Here is a 25107-nt window from a genome sequence, read left to right as displayed (position 1 = left end):
TCTTGTGCCTTGGCTCTTGGTGGGGTCACCCATGCCAAACAGGTCAAAGGGTAGAGGCCAGACTAGGAGTGGTCCACCAATCCTCCAGGTTCAGGGATTCAGCTCAGGGCTAACAACGCGGACTGGTCAAAAACGATAGTTATGCAAACAGCGATGAAGAATCCTTCTACATAGGCGTACGATGGAGATGGAGGACTTCCATTGCTGCCCTAAACGCCAGTGGCGTAATGAGCAGTGCGTAAGTAAGATGTGCTTATTTTTCATCTCTGCCAGGTTACTGAGCAGAACCCACCACATAAAAGAGCTCTGTGTTCCTAATCTGCAGTGCAGCTTCAGACCGTTAGGGCATTTTTGAGGTTAGCACATATAGCAAAAAACTTCAACCACCAATCTTCAAATCTAAACGTAGACTGCAGATAAATTTAAAATGCTGCTGTGAACAATGGGTTCCTCAAAGCCGTGAATGGCAGTTAATGGAAAGATGAGACAATGCTGATTGAAGTGCATTTAGGTGTCTGTAGAGTGGGTGCGAAGCAGCAAGTGTGAAGGTTGTGTGTAGTTCAAAGAAAACATTATGGATTAATTGTAAATATGGAATTGTCCTTTGATCTTTAGTATATAAAATGTTGTGTAGCATTGGTTCGAGCAGGTCTTCTCCTCCAAAAGGGTCTCCATAGGATGCCTGCTGTGTCTCATTTTGCTGAATAAAGACACTGCTTCATTTCCGCCAGCCAATTCTCTCCGATGACTTTGTTCATGTGACAACCACAGACCAAACTGTCTCACGTGACTCAACTGTATTCCCATCAGTAAAGGATCCCTCAAAGTTATGAATGAACAAAAAACTATCCAGTGCTTTGAGGAACGGACCCTAGAGAAAGCTCTACTAATGGAGAGCCTGGGAATTTGTATTATCAACTGCCTGAAGGAATGAACACAACAGGAAGCAGCGACACATGCAGCAGCTCTCATTTAACACGGGCCTCCAGCACAGTCAGTCAGCCAAGTGGCAATTCCTGTATCACGAAACTGACCCGCTCTGATATAACACAGACCTCCAGCACAGTCAGTCGACCAAGTGGCAATTCCTGTATCACGAAACTGACCCGCTCTGATATAACACAGACCTCCAGCACAGTCAGTCGACCAAGTGGCAATTCCTGTATCACGAAACTGACCAGGTCTGATTTAATACGGGCCTCCAGCACAGTCAGTCGACCAAGTGGCAATTCCTGTATCACGAAACTGACCAGCTCTGATATAACACAGACCTCCAGCACAGTCAGTCGGCCAAACCGCAATTCCCGTAGTCATGAAACTGATCACAAGAAATGTCATTTCACAGTGGTCACAGGAGAGGTCATTCTACGTTATTAATTGAAATTAAATTTCTTGGTAGAATTTATAGTCAAGTCTCCAGATTAGTATTTCAAGATACAAGATGGTTTGTCGTTATTTTTCAGTTCATGACTATAAAGGAAATTGAAATGTTTGTTACTCCAGATTCAATGCAGCATAAAAAAACACAATAAGCATTAAAATAAAATAACTATAAGTATAAAATCAGTCCTAAACAGAACATACAAAGTAATTCTTTACATTAGAATAGCTGATATACATCGACTGATTGTATGTGTATAGTTCATACTCATTGAGTATGCAGCCCCACCATTTGCCAATACTGCCTTCAAATGTGGGTGTTTACGTCTACATATGATTACTTGCTTATGCAACTGGACTTATGCAAGTCCGAGATACTGCAATGGGACTGATTTTGGGATATTGCTGCTGGAGGGAAGAGAAGGACTCTGACCTAGTTTAGGGGAAAGCAGAGAGTGATGTGACATTGGCTAGAGTATGTGTCAGATATGTAGTGAGGTACCTAGATCTCAATGGCCCAGCTCCCTGCATACTGACTGATCCAGATGCCATCACTGAAGAAGTGGCAACCTCAAACAGAGCAGTAAGTTAAGAAGAGGCCTTAAATGTAATTGCTATGAGGGCTTTTTCACTTTTCATCTCTTGGGTGGTCCATAGTCTGATAGTGTGGGGGATTACACTGATCTAATGAATTGCTGCATGATCACCATCTAGAGGACCCTGAGGAACCAGGTGCTATTCAGGGAGAAGAGAGTAGAGGCTGGAACTTGTATCTTTCAATCTTCACCGCAGTTCCCGTGGGAACCACTGATTCTCTCTTGCAGGGACTACAGCTTCTCTATGCCCTGCAGATTCACCAATGTGTGATCAATGAAATTCATTAAACTCTTTGAACTATTTTGTCACTTCCCTGACCACTTTCCTCATCCTGCATGCTATAAACTTGATTTATATCAGAGTTGCTTCACTTGTGAGAAGAGTGTAAATTCTGGATTTTCCATTGCTGCAACCATTGAAACCACAATTGAGTTCCGTTCATAGCAAGAAAATAAAGCCTTGGATGAGTTTGAATCAATGCTTTCCTTCATTAATAGCTATTTACACAAAGAAATTATCAAAACCACAAGCCAGGAGCAGTATTTATTCATTTTATAAGTAAAGCTCTGTAAATTTTGACATAAAATTGACATTCTAACAACTATGATTAAACTTCCTTGTTAAAACATTAGATATTGTTTGAACTCTTCATAGAGTTATAGAACACTACAGCACAGTAACAGGTCCTTGGGCCCAACTATCCCTTGCTGAACTGTTATTCTGCCTAGTCCCATCGACATCCACAAGGAACGTAGATCTCCAACCCCTCCCATCCATGAACCTATCCAAATTACTGCTCCAATTGTTGGATCTCCTATCCAATTTACAGAGAAAGGTTGAACAAGTTAGGTCTTTATTCCTTGGAGTGTAGAAGGTTGAGGAGGGACTTGATAGAGGTATTCAAAATTATGAGGGGGATAGATAGAGTTGATGTGGATAGGCTTTTTCCATTGAGAGTAGGGGAGATTCAAACAAGAGGACATGAGTTGAGAGTTAGGGGGCAAAAGTTTAAGGGTAACACGAGGGGGAATTTCGTTACTCAGAGAGTGGTAGCTGTGTGGAACGAGCTTCCAGTAGAAGTGGTAGAGGCAGGTTCGGTATTGTTATTTAAAGTAAAATTGGATAGGTATATGGACAGGAAAGGAATGGAGGGTTATGGGCTGAGTGCAGGTCAGTGGGACTAGGTGAGAGCAAGCGTTTGGCACGGACTAGAAGGGCCGAGATGGCCTGTTTCTGTGCTGTAATTGTTATATGGTTGTACATGTGGAAATCGAACCTGCAACCAACACTTCAGCTGGCAGCTTGTTCTACTCTCTCAGCATGCTCTGAGTGAAGACGCTCCCCCCAAAAGTTCCCCTTAATTGTTTCACCTTTCACCCTTAACCTATGACCCAACCTCTGTAGAACCAGCCTGCCTGCATTTACCTTATCTATATACCTCATCATTTTGTACACCTCTATCAAATCTTCCCTCATTTCCTATGCTCCTGGGTATAAAGTCCTAACCTACTCAACCTTTCTCGATAACTCAACTCCTCAAGTCCTGGCAACGTGGGTGTAAAATTTCTCTTTCAATCTTATCGCTATCTTCCCTGTCGGAAGGCAACCAGAACTGCACACAATACTAATTTAGTCCCATACAACTTCAACATAACATCCCAACTCCTGTACTGAATACGTTGATTTATGAAGGCCAAACTGCCAAAAGCTCTCTTTATGACACTACCTACCTGTGACACTACTGTCGATAAATTAGCAATCTGCGCTCCCTGATCCTTCTGTTCTGTGGCACTCCTCAATGCCCTACTGTTCACTGCGTAATTTCTACTGTTCCCAAAGTGGAACAGTTCACCCCATTTTAACTTAAACTATATCAAGAAATTTTCGGAGATTAATACCAAATAGTAATTAGAAATCACACAAAGATATTTAAAGAACCACAGATAAAACTCTCCAACCAGTGCATCCACCGGTACAATCGATAACACTTTGCAGACTCTTGCAAGGTACCACAGACCAGGCTCTGGCTGAGTTTTGCTGGTTTTTCAGATGTGTGCATTAACAAATGTGAAACAATTATTTTACCTGACTGTCCAGTCCAAGGAAAATGAGCATCAAAAAGAACAGGACTGCCCATAATGGTGCAAGAGGCATCATAGTGACGGCTCTCGGATAGGCAATGAATGTCAGCCCAGGACCTATGGATAAACACAAAGGTGTTAATTACGAGATCCAGTGTTGCCAGAATTGAAGCAAATTTTAAAGCAGCCGGATATTTTTCTCTCAAATCTTTCTAATTCTGAAGCAGAGCGAGGCCGGATTACAATTCACTCACTGAGACAAGCAGGGAATCAATAAGCTGGAATATAAACCAAAAAACACTTGGAAAAATAACAATTTGGAAAAAAAAAACAGAATTAATATTTGAGGTCTCCGAGAGAGCTTCAACATGAAATGTCAACACCGTTATCTTTCTCATGCCATATCTTTATTATATGGCCAGCATTTTATTCTCATCGTATATTAAAACTTAAAATGACACAGAAGTAGTCTATTTTGCTCTTTGGGTCCATGCCAGCTCCCATGTAAATTATCCGATTAAACCCCTACAACTTATTACCCACTTTTAACTGAAGAGCCAATCCTGAGCCTTGGATCGGGCTGGGGCAAGGGCAATGATATCCGTCGCTAAAGGCCATTTGTAATTCAAGCTAATTTTATTCAACAATCCAGACACCATTACCACAAGAATTTTACAACCACTACTGCTACGGTGGGATTCAAAACTCATGTTTCTGAATCATTGGTTCAGGCGTCTAGATTTCTGGTCCAATAACATACCAGCTTTACTCTTGTTCCCTTCAGCATCAGTCCATTATTGCTGATTATATTGTTATCTTCCTTTCTTTCAATGTCTGGGGGCAGGAAAAAGGGTGTTGCATCCCTTCCGTTAAACCCATAACCTCTGGAAAAGTACAACAGAGGCCGTTAATGGGCACTTCCAGGGTTTTTATGGTAAAAATGATGAAATATGGCTATTCTTTGTGAAAATCATCTTAGTAGCTGATCTTCTGGTTTGCTCTGGCAGCCAAGTGCCCCAAGCTCTAGGGGGAAAAGGGGGGGGGGGGGAAGAGAGAGAGAGAGAGGAGAGAGAGGGGAGAGAGATGGGGGGAGAGAGAGAGAGGGAGAGAGAGAGGGAGGAGATGGGGAGGGAGAGGGAGAGACAGAGAGGGGAGGGAGAGAGAAAGAGAGGGAGAGAGAGAGAAAGAGAGAAGGACAGAGAGGGAGAGAGAGAGAGAGAGAGAGAGAGAGAGAGAGGAGAGAGAGCGTGAGGGAGGGGGAGGGGGAGGGAGAGTGGGAGAGAGAGAGAGGGAGAGACAGAGAGGGAGAGGGAGAGAGAGAGCGGGAGGGGGAGGGAGAGGGAGAGAATGAATGAGAGTGAGAGGGAGAGGGAGAGAGAGAGAATGAATGAGAGTGAGAGGGAGAGGGAGAGAGAGAGAATGAATGAGAGCGAGAGGGAGAGGGAGAGAGAGGGAGAAAGACAAATTGAGAAAGAAAGGAAGAAAAAAACAGGGATTATATCTTTATCAGAGTGGTGCAGATTTCACTGATCCTCTCACAACACTTTCCATTTACGTATAAACTTCCTTATGAATGAATACTGACTTGTCCTTAGCAGGCTAACAGAAGTATTTGGCAAGTGAGTTCAGCTTTGTGTGATAATCCCAATGGAATATATTATATGACACACTCTAGATTCAGGGGACAGCTCTGAATAAAAACATACATTGCTGCCTCCCCGAAGGCTTCTTATGGTCTTACACCCACCTTTTATTGTCAATTTGCAAAGAGGTGAATCTAATTCCTTATTAATTCAGCATTACACTGCTCAGTTATATCCATCTAAATCCATTTGTTTATTTATTACTATTTAGTGATACTTCTGGCCCACGCTGCCCCAGCAACCCCCAACAAACCCGATTAACCCTCACCTAATAATGAGACAACTCAAAATGACCAATTCAGCTTCCCGGCATGTCTTTGGACTGTGGGAGGGATCCACAGCACCTGGAGAAACCACCACGCATTCCACGGGGAAGACTTATTCCGTAAAGAGGATACCGAAACTGAACTCCAAATTCCGACGCCTTGAGCTGTAATGGCATTGCACGAACTATACTGGCACTATGTACGTCTATTTAATGTTGGACATATTGTTTTCACTTAGAATGAACGGTAGAAATATTTTTTATTTGGCATTCTCAAGTGCGGGATACAGAGCTGGGCTACTTTATTATTTTCAATTCCAAACAGCTGTTAATTGGCAAGCTATAATATGTAATACATGGTTTCCATGGAAACGTGCTTCCTTTATTGCTTTGCACAGAGGAGTTCCTCGCTGCTGCCACTTGATGGTGCAATGTTTCGACATGTAAGTATGTAGTTATAAACCTGCCGTTGAAGCTTTATTGCTGTTGCTGTATCCCAGCTTAACTGAGCTGAAACGCAGAAAAATATTCTCGATCACATTCAACCCCACTCTTCTCTCAAGGTCTTTTCCACTTCCTTACAGAACCCTGATCTCTCTTGCAGAATGAATAGAGATGTGATCAACAGGGGAGAGGACACAGGAAGGAAAAAGGTGCAAGGAAACCAAAGGGAATCAAGAAAATTATTTGAAAAGGAAACACTGTGAATGTTCATACTGGGGGGGGGGGCACGGTGGATCTGCAGAGAGAGAACATAAACACAAGGGATTCTGCAGATGCTGGAAATCCAGAGCATCACACACACAAAGCTGGAGGAACTCAGCAGGTCAGGCAGCATCGATGGAAATGAACAACCAGTCAACGATTCGGGCCGAAACATGGAACATTCTGTGGGTGTTCCTCTGGAAGCAGAATAATTAGAAAAGGTCTTGGAAACGTTCCCTCAACCACTGATCACACTTTCAAGGTCTCTATATCTCATGTTCTCATTATTTATTGCTATTTATTCGTATTAGTATTTGCACAGTTTGTTGTCTTCTGCACTCTGGTTGATTTTCATTGACCTTGTTATAGTTACTATTCCATAGATTTTCTGAGAATGCCCACAGGAAAATGAATCGAATTGAAAATGGAGCAGATTCACCTTTGTAATTTGTGAAATGCAGGTCTTCCTGATAAAGTCCAAAAGCCAGTTTGGAATGCCACACTGATGGGACTCAGGTCTGTGAAACTGAGCTAAGCCACTGCTGGGCAGTGGAGGTCTGTGGTACTGCCAGCCCTGTTGCTGATGCTGGTTTGTAGAATGGGTCTCCACCCTATTCCCTTAACACCACATCACACCGGACAATGAGAATCTGGTAGCCTAACCAGCAAAGTGTTCCAGTTGAACTTTGGGTGCTGGAATAAAATTCACTGTTTCTAGGCCTGGCAGGAAGGAAATCTACTCAGGAGATTAAGAATTATTTTAGATATTTGTATCAGTTACCCCAGATGGGGGCATTAGATTTCCATTAATTAGGTGGCAAATTTCTAGTTTTAGCTTTCAGTTTCACTTAGCCATTGCTACCCAGTGCTACTTAGTTTCATTGCTACCCAGTTCTAAAATTAAACTGAAATCCTGCAAATACTGAAAATGTGAAATGTAAACAGTTGAAGAGACAACATCTCTCCCTGATCCTCCCAGCATTATTTACTTTACTGCTGGCTTCAGACTGAACGTTGCCCTCATGTCCTTTCATGTACCAACAAATTCTGGGCTCAAACTGAGTTGCAGAAGTCCGGGCCTTGCCAGCAGGTCACAGGATGACATTGAGGGCTTTGTGGAACTTTTCAAATCAGGTTCAGCAGCTCACGTATGAAAGCAGATTAGGGGAGAAAAATTAAAGGTGATACGTTAAATGTCACGTGTTAGAGTGGCGTGAACACTGATAAATGTTATTCTGGCCAATTTCTCTCGGCCTAGCAAGACCTCTCGTTCTATTGAAGTGAAGGGAACTGGATAATCCAGAGGACTGCAGAGGATGTCCAATTCAGTATAGCTCATTACTCTATGAGATTGGACAGGCACTAAGGATGGATGTAAAGATCAGCAGATGCCCTGATCTGCCTTCAGCTTTGACTGGTTTGTCATAGTCACAACAGCACACTTGAGATTTAGGTCACTTTCAATATCCACACTTGCTTGCAACCCACCTGATTCTGCGACTTGTCCTATTGGCACTCCTTGTTCCAAAGCCATGAATCCTAATACAGAGAAGATTGCAAAGCCTGCAATAAAGCTGGTGCCACTGTTGAGGCAGCAGAGCATTATGCAATCCCTGCAAAACAACAAAAAACATCTCCTTAATAACAGTTTCTCATAACAGTTCTGTGTTAACTAGTCAATTAACCTAGCAACGGTGCCAAAAATATTCAGTATTAAAGAGAGCTATATTAGGCATAAAATTATAATAATTCATGGGCAAGAATTTCTGAATGGTCTACCTTATTATTCATCTTTTGCACTACTTATTTATTTTGTAACTTACTGTAATTTTTGTCTTGTACTGTACTGTGCTGCAAAACAGCAATTTCATGATATATGCCAGTGATAATGAATCTGATTCTCATTTTGATTTTGAATAGAAGAGCACAGTTTCCATCTCTTCAAAGTCAAGACAATTTCATATTATCTCCCCTCTAATAAACTCCCAAATTATCTTGCACAACTTTTAGCCTGAACAGTGACACAGACTTACTTCTAAAATAAGATCACCTCAGCCAATAATATGAAATAATAATAAAAGAAGTAGTATAATATACATTTACTTATTGAGATAGAGTACGGAATAGGCCTTTCAGGCCTTTCAAGCCATGTCGCCCAGCAATCCCATGATTTAACCCTCGCCCAATCACACGACAAATTACAATGACCAATTAACCTACCGACTGGTAAGTCTTTGGACTGCGGGAGGAAACCAGAGCACCCAGAGGAAACCCACGTGGTCACAGGGAGAACGTACAAACTCCTTACAAGCAGTGATGGGAATTGAAAATGGGTCACCGGTACTATAAAGCGTTGTGCGAACCACTATGCTGCCGTGCTAGTATTATGTGATATATAATAATTAGAATATATTATATAAATATATATGCTTATATATTATATATAATAAAACCTTTACATATTGTTCTGGTACTCCAGCTAAGTCCGTCATTGTTAGCACCAACAGCTAATGATTGTATGATATACACCAGCTGATTTTCTGGCATGAGGAGAGGAAAACCAAACATGTTGTAAGAGTATCTACATTGGGTAAGGGCGGATTTCATTCGTAGTCGCCCAACATTACAGACTTCAGTTCAGAACGCTGTTTGCTTGCATTTATTGTTTGCATGATTTGTTTTTTTTTCTCTCTCTGCACATTGGGGAGTTTGGTGGCAGTCTTTTTCCTGTTTTTTTTTTGTGTTTCTTTGCTTTGTGTCTTCCTGTTAGGAGACAAATCACAAGGTTGTATAATGTATACATACTTTGATAATAAAAGCACCTTGATCCTTGAAGTTTGAACTTTAGAATTAATTTATTTTAATATTTAAGGAAAGTTAATAGTGTGATTATATTTTAATAACTGTTGTATGTTTAATTATTTTGTTTATAGAAGAAATAACTCACAAACATTCAAAGTGCATTTATTATTGAAGTACATATCCAGTAACTAATGCCCTTCCCTTGGACAACATTGGTGGCGTGGAGAGGGGAGACTTGCAGTTTGGGCAACTGCAGGTCTTCCATAAAAAAAACCTTGCCTAGGCTTGCACCCTGGAAACTTTCCAAGGAGCAAATCCATGGTCTATCCAGACTAATGGAGGCCTACACTACACTATATACAGTAAACAACCCTGGGATTTATCTTCCCACAGACAACCACAACACCATGGATGATAAATATAATTTGAGCTTTGAACATTCAGCAGCCATTCCCATAAAGACTTAATACGATTGGAGATGCCGGGTTTTGATGTGGCTGTCTAATTTACTATGAGGTCTGCAGTGAGCTATGCAGTATGTGTTCACACAGTTAACAGCGCACACAGGAAGAGTGGAAATAGCCATAATCATAAAATGAATCCGTGCATGAAGCAGAGAAAATTATAATTACAATCAGAAGTATGTAGATTACCACACTACCAGAAAGATGTAAATAAGGTTGAAAGAGTACAGAGAAAATTTACAAGGATGTTGCTGGGTCTGGAGGACTTGAGTTATAAGGAAAGAATGAATAAGTCAGGAATTTATTCCTTGGAATGTAGTAGATTGAGGGAAGAGTTGATAGAGGTATATAAAATTATAGAGGGGTGTAGATAGGGTAAATGCAAACAGGCATTTCCACTGAGTTTGGGTGGGACTACAACACAAGGTCAAGGGTTAAGGGTGAAAGGTGAAAAATTTAAGGGGAACATGATGGGAAACCTTTACACTCAAAGGGCCATGAGAATGTGGAACGAATTTCCAGTGCAAGTGGTGCATGAGAGCTCAATATCAATGTTTAAGGGAAGCTTGGATAGATACATAGATGGTAGAGGGTATGGAGGTCTATGGTCTCGGTGCAGGTCGGTGGGAGTAGGCAGGTTGAATGGTTTGACACAGACTAGATGGACCAAAGGGCCTGTTTCTGTTCTGTACTTTTCTATGACTAATTGTCAAAGCAGAGAGAGTTACGGGCCAAGTGCAGCTTTATGCGATTAGTACAGATTGGTACTTGCTGGTTGGCAAGGACAGGATAGGCCAAAGGCCCTGTTCCAGTGCTATATGACACTATGACTCCACTTAAGAAGCTCCTGAATGTCCCAAACTACTTCACAGTGGCTCATGTTGACTTCCACCTTCTGGTTATTCACTGACCTACCTTAGTCATCAGCAACAACAGCAACTTTATATAATATCTTTAATTTAGCAAACATCAACTGGCACTTCATAATGGCAGTAGGCAGTTTAAATGGTTCAGCATAGGCTAGATGGGCCAAAGGGCCTGTTTCTGTGCTGTACTTTTCTATGACTCTATGACTACGACTCAAAGGGATTGGTCAAACCACATTTGTATTGCATATTTCTTAGATATGGGGCCCAAAACTGATGATGGTATTTTGAGCCTGATATTATGAAAGGATGTGCTGGCATCAGAGAGGGTCCAGAGGAGATTTACTAGAATAATCCTGGGAAACGTAAGGGTTCATTCATGAGGGGCAATTGATGGCTCTGGGCCTGTACTCACTAGAGTTTAGAAGAATAAGGGGAGAAGCCTACCAAATATTGAAAAACCCAGATAGAATGGATTTGGAGAGGATAGTTCTAACAGTTTGGGAGTCTAGGACCAGAGGAACATTCTCAGAATATAAGGATGTTTCTTTGGAGGAGAGATGAAGAGGAATTTCTTCATCAGAGGGTAGTGAACTCATTGCTACACGTGGCTGTGGAGGCTAAGTCATTGTGTGTATTTAAAGCAGGGGGTGATAGTTTACGTGTTCAGTTATACCTCATGGAGTATGTCCTACTGGCCCTTTCGAGTTACGCCACCCCAGCGAACAACAAACCATTAATCCTAACCTAATCACTAGAGAGTTTACAGTGACCCTATTGACCTACCAAGTATGTCTTTGGACTGTGGAAAGGAAATCAGAGGTCCCCAATAAAATCCACCCATTCCACAGTGAGGACATACAGACACTCCTTACAAACTGGCGCTGGAATTGAACTCCGAACTCTGAACTCTAGAACACCCTGAGCCGTAACAGCTTTGAGCCAACTGCTGTTAGATTCTTGATTAGTAAGGGCGATGCAGGTTCATGAGGATGATTCTGGGAATGAAAGGGTTAACAAGTGAGGAACGTTTGGCAGCTTTGCGTCTGCACTCACAGGAATTTGGAAGAATGTGGGAGGATCTCATTGAAAAGACTATAAAGGGTGGATGTGAAGAGGATGTTTCCTATGGCGGGTGCATCCTGAGCTAGAGGGCACAGCCTCAAAACTCAAAATTGAGGGGTGACCTTTCAGAACAGAGGAAAGGAGGAACTTTTTTAGCCAGAGAGCAGTAAATCTGTGGAATGCCCTGCCACAGACTGTGGTGGAGGCCAAGTCCGTGTGAATATTTGACGCAGAAGTCGATCATTTCCTGATCAGAGAGGGCATCAAAGGATATGGCCAGAAGGCAGCTGTATGGGGTTGACTGGGATTCAGGATGAGCTATGATTGAATGGTGGAGCAGACTCGGTGGACTGAATAATCTAATTCTGCTCCTATGTCTTATGTCTTATGGACTTATCGTGACTGGTCCGTAGATGCTGCATGGCCCGCTGAGATCCTCAGCAAATCCCTCTGCAATTGGCTCACCCCCACCCCCAAGATCTTAACCATGTTTTACAGGAGCACCAATGAGTGTCCAGACAAGTTGCATCTCCATCTGGTATGGGAGCGGTTTAGCAGCAGGCCAGAAGTCTCTACAAAGGACTGTGAGAACAGCTGAGAGAATCGTAGGGGTCTCCCTACCATCCATTGGGGCTTTTGCCAGGGGCCCACCCAACTATCCAGCATCCTCTTTAACTTCCTACCATCAGCCAGGAGATTCCAATGCATAAAAACAAGAATGGTCGGGATGAGAAACAGTTTCTTCTCCCAGGCCATTAGAATTCACAACGCCCGGCTGCATCGTATTCGAAGTGTGTCTGGTTAATCTGGCCCGTACCTTACAATATCTAATATTAACACACTTTAGTTTGTTATTTATGTGTGATTCATCTGGAGATTTTATTCTTACCTTCACAAGTTATTGTGTGCTATGTGTGTTAAGTGCTTTACAATCTAGTTCGAAGAAATGTTGTCTGGTTTCTGTATACATTATATGGTTATATCTGTTATATACATGTATCATGTACTGTATTGTACTGCTGCCGCAAAGTTAACAAATTTCACGGCATATGCCAGTGATATTAAACCTGATTCTGAAATGCAAAAGCAGTTTGTACAAAGCCTCTTAAGCTGTTAGTAAAACAAGGATTATGGCCAAACAAAACTGTACAGTGGCAATAATAAATCTTCTGATATGTCTTCTTAACTGTAGATTCATCATAGCACTTCGCATTCCAGAACATTGTCGGGGTAACTTGTGAACACAAGTGCAAGAATCCCAGAGACTTGGCCAATTCAAATGAAAGATTAATTGCAGAAATGGACCAGCTAAGCCAACAAGAACTCAGGCAAACTACACAGAATCTTTAAGAACTGAAATCACTCACGATACACAGAAGAACTTGGTCAGAGTTTCACCAGACAAGGACCCACAATAACTGAGCAAAGAGGGGTCGACATGCCCCTCTCAAATACACCCTGGAACACACAGGATTTTGGGAGCAATCAGACAGCCCCAGTATCCAGATGAAGCAATAATGTCCAAAAACAACAACCACAGTGCAAGCCGTTGAAAATCCCATGGTAATTCAATTGCCCCCAAATTGAATTAAAGTGATAAATATAAAGAGAGTTTAAGAATTGCCATGATCCCAAATGAGAAGCCTGCAACACAAGGGTGAAACCCCAGAGCAAGTCCAAAGACAAAGAATTAGACATAAAAGGTAAATAACCCAAGGACCCATACTCATAAAGTTACACTAAGAAAATACAATCCACATGCTAACTGAAAAAAAATCATTTCCTTTTGTTTTGAAAAATGACCCCTAGTTGTGACATACAAATGCCTTAAGTTGACAGATTCCTAACTATCTCCTATTTTGTCCAAACTCAGGGAAACTGCACACACACACACACACACACACACACACACACACACACACACACACACACACACACACACACACACACACACACACACACACACACACACACACACACACACACACATATAGGTAGATAGATAGATATTAGCAAAGGTTTGTAAGGTTCTTAACATAGGACTCCCAACTAAAGTAACCAAGACCAATTTAATATCGTTACTTGTACAAATTGGTAGACACTACAAATCATAGCATAAATTTAATAAATTTAATATAACCAGCGGGTGGTGAGGTGGAGTTGTGTCTCTACCAAAGGATTTTGGATCTGATATTAATGGGGTAGGAAATAGCTCAACATGGTGGAGATACGTCTCTAACAAAGGAGAACTGAAACTGAAAGACGTCTCCACGCCTTCACTCTGCTAACCTGCAGGTCTCCCTTGGGCAAGGTGTAGAACCTACTTAGCCCCCCGCCCCCAATCAGGGTCACGGGAAGCCATGGGAGCAGGTGGTGGATGGTCGTACGAGCAGCTGGTGCATATCACAAGTCCTGGTTATGCGACCACTGACAATCTCTGAAGAGTATTGATAATGTCTAGGGTCACCCATCTTGTAAAGACACTGCCCAGAAGAAGGGAATGGCAAACCTCTTCTATAGAAACATTTGCCAAGAACAATCATGGTCATGGGACCATGAACACCCACATCATACAACACGACATGTAATAATGATGATGAATATAACCAGATTCCACCCATATATTCTGTGTGGGTGCTAATTTTCTTAGCTTTATAGATACTACCACTCTTCGCCAGTTTTTACGTGCTCATATAAGATACGGTATATTTCTTGGTTCAAAATTCCAGTGGAAATGTGCTTTACATATTTTTTACAGCATTTATCTCCCGATGAAACCATAGGTGTAGCAAAATGAAGCCGTAAATGAAAAAGCCCATGTCACTGTTTTGACTCACTGAAATGAAATGACCCAGTCATCCTTGAGAAATGAAGGCATCTGACAGCTTGGGGTTCCTGCTTAAGCATGCTGAAAAAAATGAAGTCCCGGATTTCCAGAGTGGGCTGCACTTGCCCTCATTTTCAGAGTCACCTGCTGTTCAGACTCCTCACTGAGCTCAGAGGCTGAGCGCCAGAGTGCCTCAGCTTCCCCGCAGTTACCCTGCAAAACTGACAACTTAATCGGTGCCGATTTAGAACTTTACTGAGGAACGTACTTTGAAGTTTTGAGAGTCTTGGTTCTGAACTCTGTCAGCCCATAACTTCAGGTCAGCCATCACAAAATCTGCCGGAAGATCTCAGCACCGGTGGGAGGGAAGGAACCACGGGACTGAGAGTGGAGAGGCCAGCTGGCCAGTACAGAGAGGAGAAAGAGAGTGGCCAGAAGTTAGTCCTGGCACAGGTTCAATTACTCTATTAATTTCAAACTCAGAATCAGGTTTATCACCACAGACATGTCAGGAAATTTATTGTTTTGTGGCAGCAGTACTGTGCAAGAGATTAAAAATACCCTAAGTTAGAATAAAAGATAAATATATCAACAGTGCAAAAGAGGAAGAGTGAGTCTGAAGGTGGAGGGGAAGAAGCTGATCCTGAAATGTTGACCGTGCACCTCCAGACTCCTGTACCTCCTCCCTGATCATAGTAATGAGAAGAAGGCATGTCCCAGATGGTGAGGACTGCGTGTGAGGGGGAAGGGGCAAGTTCAGGTAATTTTTAAAAAAAACAATGGAGAGGAGAGCGGAGGTGAGGGAGAGTCGAGAGTCAAAGCAAGCAGGTGTATGGCAGAGTCGCGGCGAACGGAGGCCAGGCAGACTTGAGGCCCATCCACCAAGCTGACAACGAGGGAAGACCCAATCTCAGTGACAGGCTGATATGGTAAGTTCATGTAGGGGTCGAAATGGGGGCCATGGGTTCCGGGCTCAGAGCGTATCGAAGCAAGGGATGGCCCGATGTTTGGCCAATTTAAATGACAGATGGAAAAAGCAGGGTGTCAGGACTGGAGGCAAGGGTCAGGCCAGTTCAACTTGCTGCTTCGTGACATTTATTTGGCTCTGCACTGAACCGAGGCCGTGGCCTGCTCCAGCTGCTCCAGGCTTCGTGTCTGTGGACTTCCTTTTGTTCCGAATGCTATTAGTTTACTGTTATTGTTTGCACTATTTGTTTTGTTTAATCTCTTTCTGCACATTGGGTGTTTGATGGCCTTTTTTAACGGGTTCTCTTGGGTTTCTTTGTTCTGTGGCTGCCAGTAAGGAGACAAATCTCAAGATGTATAATGGATACATACTTTGATAATAAGTGTATTTTGAAGTTTGAACTTTAAAAATCATGAATAATACAATTAATTTAATTATATTTAATTATTTTATATTTAAGGAAGTTTAATAGTGTGATTATATCTTAATAACTTCTGAGTGCTTGTAAAAGCCAGAAATAATTTTCAAAGTCAAAGTCAAAGTGCATTTATTATCAAAGTATATATTCAGTAAACAATGCTGAGATTCGTCATCCTGCAGATAGTCACAAATCAATGAAACACCATGGATCCCATTCAAAGAAAACATCAGACGTCCAATATGCAATAAAAAGAGCAAATCACACAAACGGCAAAACATGAGTGAAAAACACACAGAATATTAAACATCAAACCGTAGAGTTTCAAGCTGTTTGATAGTTTTGTCAGAAGGTTCTTTATAAGAGAGATGCTTAATCAGCTGCCAAAATATCTTTGTCTGATAAACATTGAAAGGTCCTGCCTTCACAAGGCCTCATCCATCTGGCCAGAGTCAGCTTCGGTTAGGAAGTTGCACCTGGAGGATCCACTCTGGCTTTGTGGAAGGCTAGTAGGCAGAAAAGTGACAAGTTCCAGAATCCTCCCCTCCCAAGAAATCCTGGGACATAATCTCCCAAACTTCCATAAGCAGAAAAAAAAATCTCATGAAATTGTTGCTTAGTCTTGGGGTCACAAAATAGTTTTATTAGATTTGGAAATGTAGAGGAACATTACAATTCTAAACTGTAATCAGTAGCTTTGTACTTCTTTTAAAATCATTGTTCATCATTATACTGTATATGCCTAGGAATTCTGCACAGGTTCAAGAATCAACTGGAAGTCTTCAGCTTTACACAGAGAACTTGTTCTTTGGCTATCCAGAATTCTAGAGTCTAGGGATAATAGAAAGATTCTGTCATCTCATACCCTCCGTTTGGAGACTGATTTACTACAGAAAGCAATTAGGGAACCTAATCAGCCTATTGACCCTACATTGCACTGAGTTTAAAAAGAAGTAGGGAGAGGTGGGCCTGGGGCTAGGGTTATTGCTCCTGGGAATTCTACCAATTATCTTGTCCTTAGCTAAGAGTGGAGAGGAGGCCTTTGCTGAAGGTTTGGCACAGACTCATTTCAGCAAAGGGTGATACATCCCAGAGGAAATCGACTACTATTAAAAGGAAGGGCCCTAGTTACCTCTTTGGATAAAGAGCGAATAGTATAGGGCTAACAATTTCTTTTGTGGGAATAATGTCTGTCGGACTAGACAGCATCCCTATTTCCGTTCTTTAGAGTGGTGAAGATACAATTGCAGGCGTCAAATGGAATCGGATAAATATTTGTAGGTAAAATAGTTTGCAGGACTTGGTGGAGTCTAGGGCCAGAAGGCACAGCCTCAGGATAACAAGGATGTCCCTTTAGAACAGAGGAGGAACTTCTTTAGCTACAGGGTGGTGAATCTACGTCTTATGGTCTTATAGACTCTGGGGAGTGAGGCAGACTAGTTTGCCCTACACAAATTGATGGATGGTGTGGCCTCCTTTTGTGTTCTGTCCCACAGTTCTAGGTGTCTGGGGGATACTGTTCTCTTTACTTCTGTCACCGGTGCAATTTCTACTGTTTGAGCAGTATTGAAAGTTTTGGATGCATGCCATATACTGGTACTTTTACCAAAACCCTTTATTACTAGAGCACAGTTTGGGATCAAAATAAAATCCCTTTATTGTGTGCAGGGAATGCCGTGATTAGTAACAGATTAGTAACAATTTTCCCAGTTCTTTTCTTTGAGAAAATCGGCTAATGCTGGAAATCTAAAGCAACACACACAAAATGCTGGAGGAACTCTGCAGGTCAGGCAGCATCTATGGAAACGAATAAATGAATAATGTTTCGGGCCAAGACCTTCTTCAGGGCTGAGAAGGACAGGGGAAGACACCAAAATAAAAAGGTGGTTGAGGGGAAAGAGGCTAACTGGAAGTTGGAAGCCAGGTGGGTGGGAAAGGTTAAGGGCTGGAGAAGAAAGAATCTGATATGAGAGGAGAGTGGACAATAGGAGAAAGGGAAGGAGGAGGGGACCCGGGGGAAGTAATAGGCGGGTGAGAAGAAGTGAAAGGTCAGAGTGGGGAAGAGAGGAATGGGAGTAATTTTTTTACTGAAAGGAGAAATCGATATTTATGCCATCATGCCATCTCTAATAACCTGGGCAAGACAAAGCCCCAAATAAAATAGTTTTACAGTGTATCTATTGCAGAAATAAACAGAACATCATTCTCAGAGAGATTTTTGTCACTACTCCTAACTTTTAAACTAAGTTCCACAATCTCCGTCCTTCCTTAGTTAAAGCAGTTTTACTAAACTGACTGCCTTAAAGAACTTCCTCCTGTCTCACTATGCCACACAACCTCCTGGAGAGTTTCAATTTCCAAAGAGTCCTGATCCTCTGTCAAACCCCTGGTGATGACTGCCTTGAGGGGCTGTCAACCAACAGTATCACCATCAATGAGGGATGTATACTCATTCCCAAAATGGATGCCACAGACACCTCCCTGCCATTTCAGCTGATCCCCCCACTGTGTTCTATAATTGAAACCACTCCAGTGTTAAAGATATGAATCTCTGGAATGAGCCAAAAATTCCAAACAACCTAAAACTGATATGATCCTGCTAGCATATGTAATTTGGTTAACCACTTTGCTTGAGGCACCAGCTAATGGGTTTCCAGATAATTTAAACCATAAGACCGTAAGACATAGAACAAAGTTCGGCCACCTGGCCCATCGAGTCTGCTCCACCAGTCAATCATGGCTGATTCTTTTTTTCTATCTCCTCCTCAACCCCAGTTCCCGGCCTTCTCCCTGTAACCTTTGATGCCATGTCCAATCAAGAAACTATCAAAGTCTGCCTTAAATACACCCAATGACCTGGCCTCCACAATTGCACGTGGCAACAAATTCTACAAATTCACCAACTTTTGGCTGAAGAAATTTCTCTGCATCTCTGTTTAGAAAGGGCGCCCCTCTATCCTGAGGCTGTGCCCTCTTGTCTTAGACTCTCCCACCATGGGAAACATCCTTTCCACATCTACTCTGTCTAGGCCTTTCAACACACCTCTGTAATTTTCAGAGTAGATAGGAGAACTAAATAAACAACATTTGATGACTGAAACAAAACAAAAATCACAATACTGGACAAAATCAGCAGTAAAGCAGCATCAGTGAAAGCAAAAGCTATTAAGGTAACATTTCTGGTTGAGATCCTGCTCCAGGACCAAGAAAGATGAGGGAAGTTTGCCAGTGTATAGCAATATGAGGCTGGGTGGGATAGAGGTTGGTAGGTGATTGGTGGAACCAGATGGGGAGGAGATGACGGGCAGATGGAGTCAGCTGGGGCAGGAAATGGGAAAGAGGGTGTTAGGTGATAGATGAAATGAGACGGAAAGGCAGTGAGAGGTTCTGGTACCAGGTGGGGAAGGGGGATGCGAGAGGTGAATAAAGGGAGAAGGAAACTAGGTAGACAGGTGAGAGTGTGTGGGAGGAGAAGGCTGGCGGTGTGGGTGGCACTGACTCAGTAAAGCAGACAACACAATCAAAGACCCCACCCACCCCAGACATTCTCCCTGTGGCATGCAAATTACAGCAAGAGATAAAAAAGGTCCTGCTGAAGGTTCTCGGCCTGAAACGTCGACTGTACTCTTTTCCATAGATGCTGCCTGGCGTTCTGAGTTCCTCCAGCACTTTGCGTGTGTTGCTTGGATTTCCAGCATCTGCAGATTTCTCTTGCATGTAAGAAGGACAATCTTATGATAGTCATTGGGATTTCAACATGCAGGTAGATTGGGAAAGTCAGGTAGGTGCTGAGAGGGAATTTGTAAAATTCATATGAGATGTCCTTTTAGAGCAGCATGCAGTCGTGCCCACTAGGGGAAAGGTAGTTCTGGACTGGGTGTGTATAATGAACAATATTTTATTAGAGAGCTTAAGATAAAGGAACTCTTAGGAGGCAGTTAGCATAAAATTATAGAGTTCACGCTGCACTTTGAGAGGGAGGAATTAAAGTTAGATGTACCAATAAAGTGGAGTAAAGGGAATTGTAGAGGCATGAGAGAGGAGTTGGCCAAGGTTGATTGGAAGGAGACACTAGCAGGGATGTCAACAGAACAGAATTAAATGGAGTTTCTTGGAGTAACTGGGAAGGCACAGAATAGATAAATCCTAAAGATGAAGTATTCTAAAGGGAGGATAAGGCAACTGTGACTGACAAGGGAAGTCAAAGACAGCATAAAAACAAGAGAAAGCATATAATATAGCAAAAATTAGTGTGAGTATTTGGAACAGAGGGCAACATAAAAAGCCATAAGGAGAGAAAGGATGACATATGAAGGTAAGCTAGCCAGTAATATAAACAACGGGATATCAAAAGCTTTTACAGATACAGTATACAAAGAGTAAAAGAGAGGCAAGAGAGGATATCGACCACTGGAAAATGACATTGGAGAGGTAGTAATGGGGGACAAAGAAAAGGCAGATTAACTTAATAAGTACTTTGCATGAGATGTCACTGTGGAAGACACTAGAAGTATGCCAGATATTCAAGAATGTCGGAGGGCAGAAATGAGTGAAGTTGCTATTACTAAGAAGGTGTTTGGGAAGCTGAAAGTTCTGAAGGTAGGTAAGTTATCTGACAAGATGGAATAGAATCCAGGGTCTGAAAGGGGTAGGTGAAAACATTGTGGTGGCATTAGTAGTGACCTTTCATCAATCACTGGGTTCTGGAATGGATCTGGAGGACTGGAAAACTGCAAATGTCACTCCACTCTTTAAGAAGAGATTGCTTTAGAAGAAAGGAAATTATAGGCCAGTTAGGCTGACTTCAGTGGTTGGGAAGAAGTTGGAGTCTATTACTAAGGATGAGGTTTCAGAGCATCTGGAGGCAAATAATAAAATGGGGCAAAGACAGTATGGACTCCTCATGGGGAAATCTTGCACAACAAATTTGTTGGGATTCTTTGTGGAAATAACAAAAGGAGAGTCAGTGGATAGACCATAAGACATAGGAACAGAATTAGGCCATCTGGCCCATTGAGTCTGCTTTGCCATTCAATCGTGGCTGATCCTTTTTTCTATCTCCTTCTAAACCCCAGTTCCTGTCCTTCTCCTCATAAGCTTTGAACAAGAACCTATCAATCTCTGCCTTAAATACACCCAATGACCTAGCCTCCAAGCTGCGTGTGGCAACAAAATCCACAAATGCACCACCCTTAGGCTAAAGAAATTTCTCTGCATCTCTGTTTTGAAAGGGCACCCCTCTATCCTGAGGCTATGCCCTCTTGTCCCAAACTCTCCCATCATGGGAAACATCCTTTTCACATCTCCTCTGTCTAAGCCTTTCAATATTTGAACGGTTTCAATGAGATCCCCCCTCATCCTTCTGAATTCCAGCATGTACAGACTCAGAGCCATCAAATGTTCCTCGTATGATAACCCATTCATTCCTGGAATCATCCTTGTGAACCTCCTCTGGACTCTCTCCAGTGACAGTACATCTTTAAGATGAGAAGCCTTACTCAATGTGAGGCCTCACCAGTGAAGCCTTAGCATCACATCCTTGCTCTTGTATTCTAAACTTCTTCAAATGAATGCTAACATAGCATTTGCCTTCCTCACCACCGACTCTACTTGCAAGTTAACCTTCAGGGTGTTCTGCACAAGGACTCCCAAGTCCCTTTGCATCTCAGATTTTTGGATTTTCTCCATGTTTAGAAAATACTCCGCATATTTATTTCTACTACCAGAGTGCATGACCATGCATTTTCCAACATTATATTTTATTTACCACTTTCTTGCCCATTCCTCTAATCTGTCTAAGTTCTTCTGCATCCTGCCTGTTTCCTCAACACTACCTGCCCCTCCAAGTTTGTATCATCTGCAAACTTGGCAACAAAGCCATCTATTCCATCATCTAAATAATTTATATACAGCATAAAAGGAAGTGGTCCCAACACCGACCCCTGTGGAATACCACTAGTCACTGGCAGCCAACCAGAAAAGGATCCTTTTATTCCCATTTGCTGCCTCCTACCAATCAGCCAATGCTCTAACCATGTTAGTAACTTTCCTGTAATACCATGGGCTCTTAACTTGGTAAGCAGCCTCATGTGTGGCACCTTGTCGAAGACCTTCTGAAAGTCCAGATATACAACATCTATGTAGTTTACTTGTTCAAAAGGCCTTTGACAAGGTGCCACACATAGGAAAGATACTAGCATGGACAGACAACTGGCTGACAGGCAAGAGGCAAAAAGTGGAAATAAAGTGGGCCTTTTGTGATTAGTATTCATCAGTGGTTGGTGTTGGGACCACTTCTTTTCATGTTAATGTCAATGTTTGGGATGATAGAATTGATAGGCTTGTGGCCAAATTTGTGGCTGATGTAGAGATAGTTAGGGGGGCAGGTAGTGTTGGGGAAGCAGAGTCTGCAAAACGACTTGGACAGATTGGGAGAATGGGCAAAGAAGTGGGAAATGGAATATAGTGTAGGGAAGTGTATTGTCATGCACTTTGGTAGAAGGAATAGTGGCGTAGACTATTTTCTAAACAGACAGAAATTTCATAAATCAGAGGTGTGAAGGTTCTTGGGAGTCATCGTGTAGGATTTCCTGAAGTTTAACTCGCAAGTTGAGTCAGTGGTAAGGAAGGCAAATATGATGTTAGCATTCATTTCAAGATGAGTAGAATATAAAAGCAAGGATGTATTGCTAAGACTTTATAACACATTGGTCAGACCACAATTGGAGTATTGTGAACAGTTTTGGGCCCCTTATCTATGAAGAGATATGCCGGTATTGCAGAGGATCCACGAGAATTATTTTGGGAATAAAGGGGTTAACATATGAGGAGCTGCTGATGTCTCTGGGCTTGTACTCACTGAGGTTTAGAAGAATGATGTGGTATCTCATTGAAACCTATCAAATATTGAAAGGCCTAGATAGAGCAGATAAGGAGAATGTTTCCAATGCTGGGTGAGTCTAGGACCAGAGGGCACAACCTCAGAATAGAGGGATGTCCATTTAAAACAGAGAAGGGAAGGAAGTTCTTTAGCTGGAGACTGGTGAATCTGTGGAATTCATTGCTAGAGGCATCTGTGGATGACAGCTCATTGGATACATTTAAAGTGGAGATTGACAGGTTCTTGATTAGTCAGGGTATCAAAGGTTCAATGTTCAAAGTAAATTGTATAATCAGGGTACATACATGTCACTACATACAACCCCAATATTCTTTTTCTTCTTGGCATACTCAGCAAATCTACAGAACAGTAACTATAACAGACTCAGTGAACGATCCAATAGATCATAGAAGACAACAAACTATGCAAATGCAAATGTAAATAAATAGCAATAAATAACGAGAACCTGAGACAGCAAGATAAAGACTCCCTAAAACAAGATGATCATCGGTAACATCTTAATAGATGAATGTAGTTATCCCCTTTTGTTCAAGAGCCTTATGGTTCCAGGGAGAAGGCAGGAGTATGGGGTTGAGAGGATAATTAATCAGCTATGATGGGATGATGGAACAGTTGGACCAGATGGAACGATTGGCTTAAGTCTACCTTTTGATCTTATCCTCTCTTTGCTCCTCTCCAATCAGGCAGAAGATACAAAATCCTGAAAACAGGTACTATCAAGCTCAAGCACAGTTTCTATCCCACTGTCACCAGACCCTTGAACAGATGTCTTGTACGATAAGATGGACTCTTGCTTTCACAATCTACCTTATTACTATTTAGCACTTTATTGTTTACTTGCACTGCCCTTTTGCCATATTTGTTAGATTTTGTTCTGCATTGTTATTGTTTAACCTTGTTCTACTTCAGTGTATTGCAGCACCTGCTTAGCCCCCTTGCCTCCCGATCAGGGTCACATGAAGCCATGGGAGTGGATGGTCGTATGAGCAGCCGGTGCAGATCACAAGTCCTGATTATGTGACCACTGATGCCAGGGTGACAATCTCTATTGATAATGGTTGGAGTCACCTGTCTTGTAAAGACACTGCCCAGAAGGCAATGGCAAATCACTTCTGTAGAAAAATTTGCCAAGAACAATCGTGGTCATAGAAAGACTGTGAACACCAACGTTAGACAACACGGCACCTAACGAATGAATGAATACTTAATAATGACCCTACTTGTAATTAACAGAACTGAACTAGTCCAGAAGATGAGAGCCTATGGGATCCAGGATGAATCAGCAAATTGTCTTGCTGGTAGGAGGCAGAGGATGGCAGTGAAGGGTTGATATTCACAGTGGTGGACTGTGGCCAGTGGAGTGCCACAAGAGTCAGTGGTGGGTCTATTGTTGTTTGTCATACAGATTAATGATTCAGTTGCATAATAAGTACGTTTACAGATAACACTAAAATTGGTGGTACAGTGGACAATGAAGAAGGTTGTCTAAGGTTACAAAAGGATATAGAAATATGGGAAAGCAGGCAAGGCATGGCAAGTGGAATTTAACTCAGACAAATATGAACCGATGCATTCTGAAGTTAAATCAAGGTAGGACAAACACAGTGAATGGCAGTGTCTGGGGAATGCTGCTGAACAGAGAGACTTTGAGGTACAAGTATACAGTTCCCTGAAAATGGGAACACAAGTAGATAGGGTGGTAAGGAATGTGTATTGCATGTGTGCTTTCATTGACTGAGGCATTGAAGATAAGAGTTGGGATGTCTTAATACAGTTGTACAAACTTGCTTAGGCTGCAATGGGAGTATTGCGTGCAGTTCTGGTAACGATACCATAGATAGGTCATGATTTACTCGGAGAAAGTGCAGAAAAACTTCACAGTCCTCCTGGGCTGGAGGGCTTGGGTTATCAGAAGAGACTGAATAGGTTAGGTTTGTTTTCTCTGTTATGAATGTGGCCAATAAGAGATATGATAAAGATATATAGAGTGGATAGGGTAGAAGGCCAATGTCTATTTCCTATAGTAGTAATGGCTAAAACTGGAAGGCATGGATTTAGGCTGAGTGGGAGATCTGGACAGTAATTCTATTGCATGAATTGTTACGTCCTTCCTGATTGGGTTGTTA

At 42.1% G+C, this 25107-nt stretch overlaps 1 protein-coding gene across 1 annotated transcript in view; it reads right to left on the bottom strand.

Moving 5' to 3' along the window:
- The window catches only part of slc6a11b (solute carrier family 6 member 11b), a 202808-nt gene that overhangs the window by 35783 nt on the left and 141918 nt on the right, over positions 1 to 25107 (bottom strand). Inside the window, exons 9-10 of the mRNA XM_073072100.1 lie at positions 8160 to 8284; positions 4063 to 4175 (exon numbers count right to left, since the gene is read on the bottom strand). Of these exons, the coding sequence (XP_072928201.1) occupies positions 4063 to 4175; positions 8160 to 8284 (238 nt within the window). The remainder of the gene's footprint in view (positions 1 to 4062; positions 4176 to 8159; positions 8285 to 25107) is intronic.

Source organism: Hemitrygon akajei, chromosome 19 (assembly GCF_048418815.1).
Source record: "Hemitrygon akajei chromosome 19, sHemAka1.3, whole genome shotgun sequence".
In the NCBI taxonomy this organism is placed as follows: domain Eukaryota; kingdom Metazoa; phylum Chordata; class Chondrichthyes; order Myliobatiformes; family Dasyatidae; genus Hemitrygon; species Hemitrygon akajei.
The sequence above is the reverse complement of the archived record's forward strand: the minus strand, read 5'-3'. Positions and strand labels throughout refer to the sequence as shown.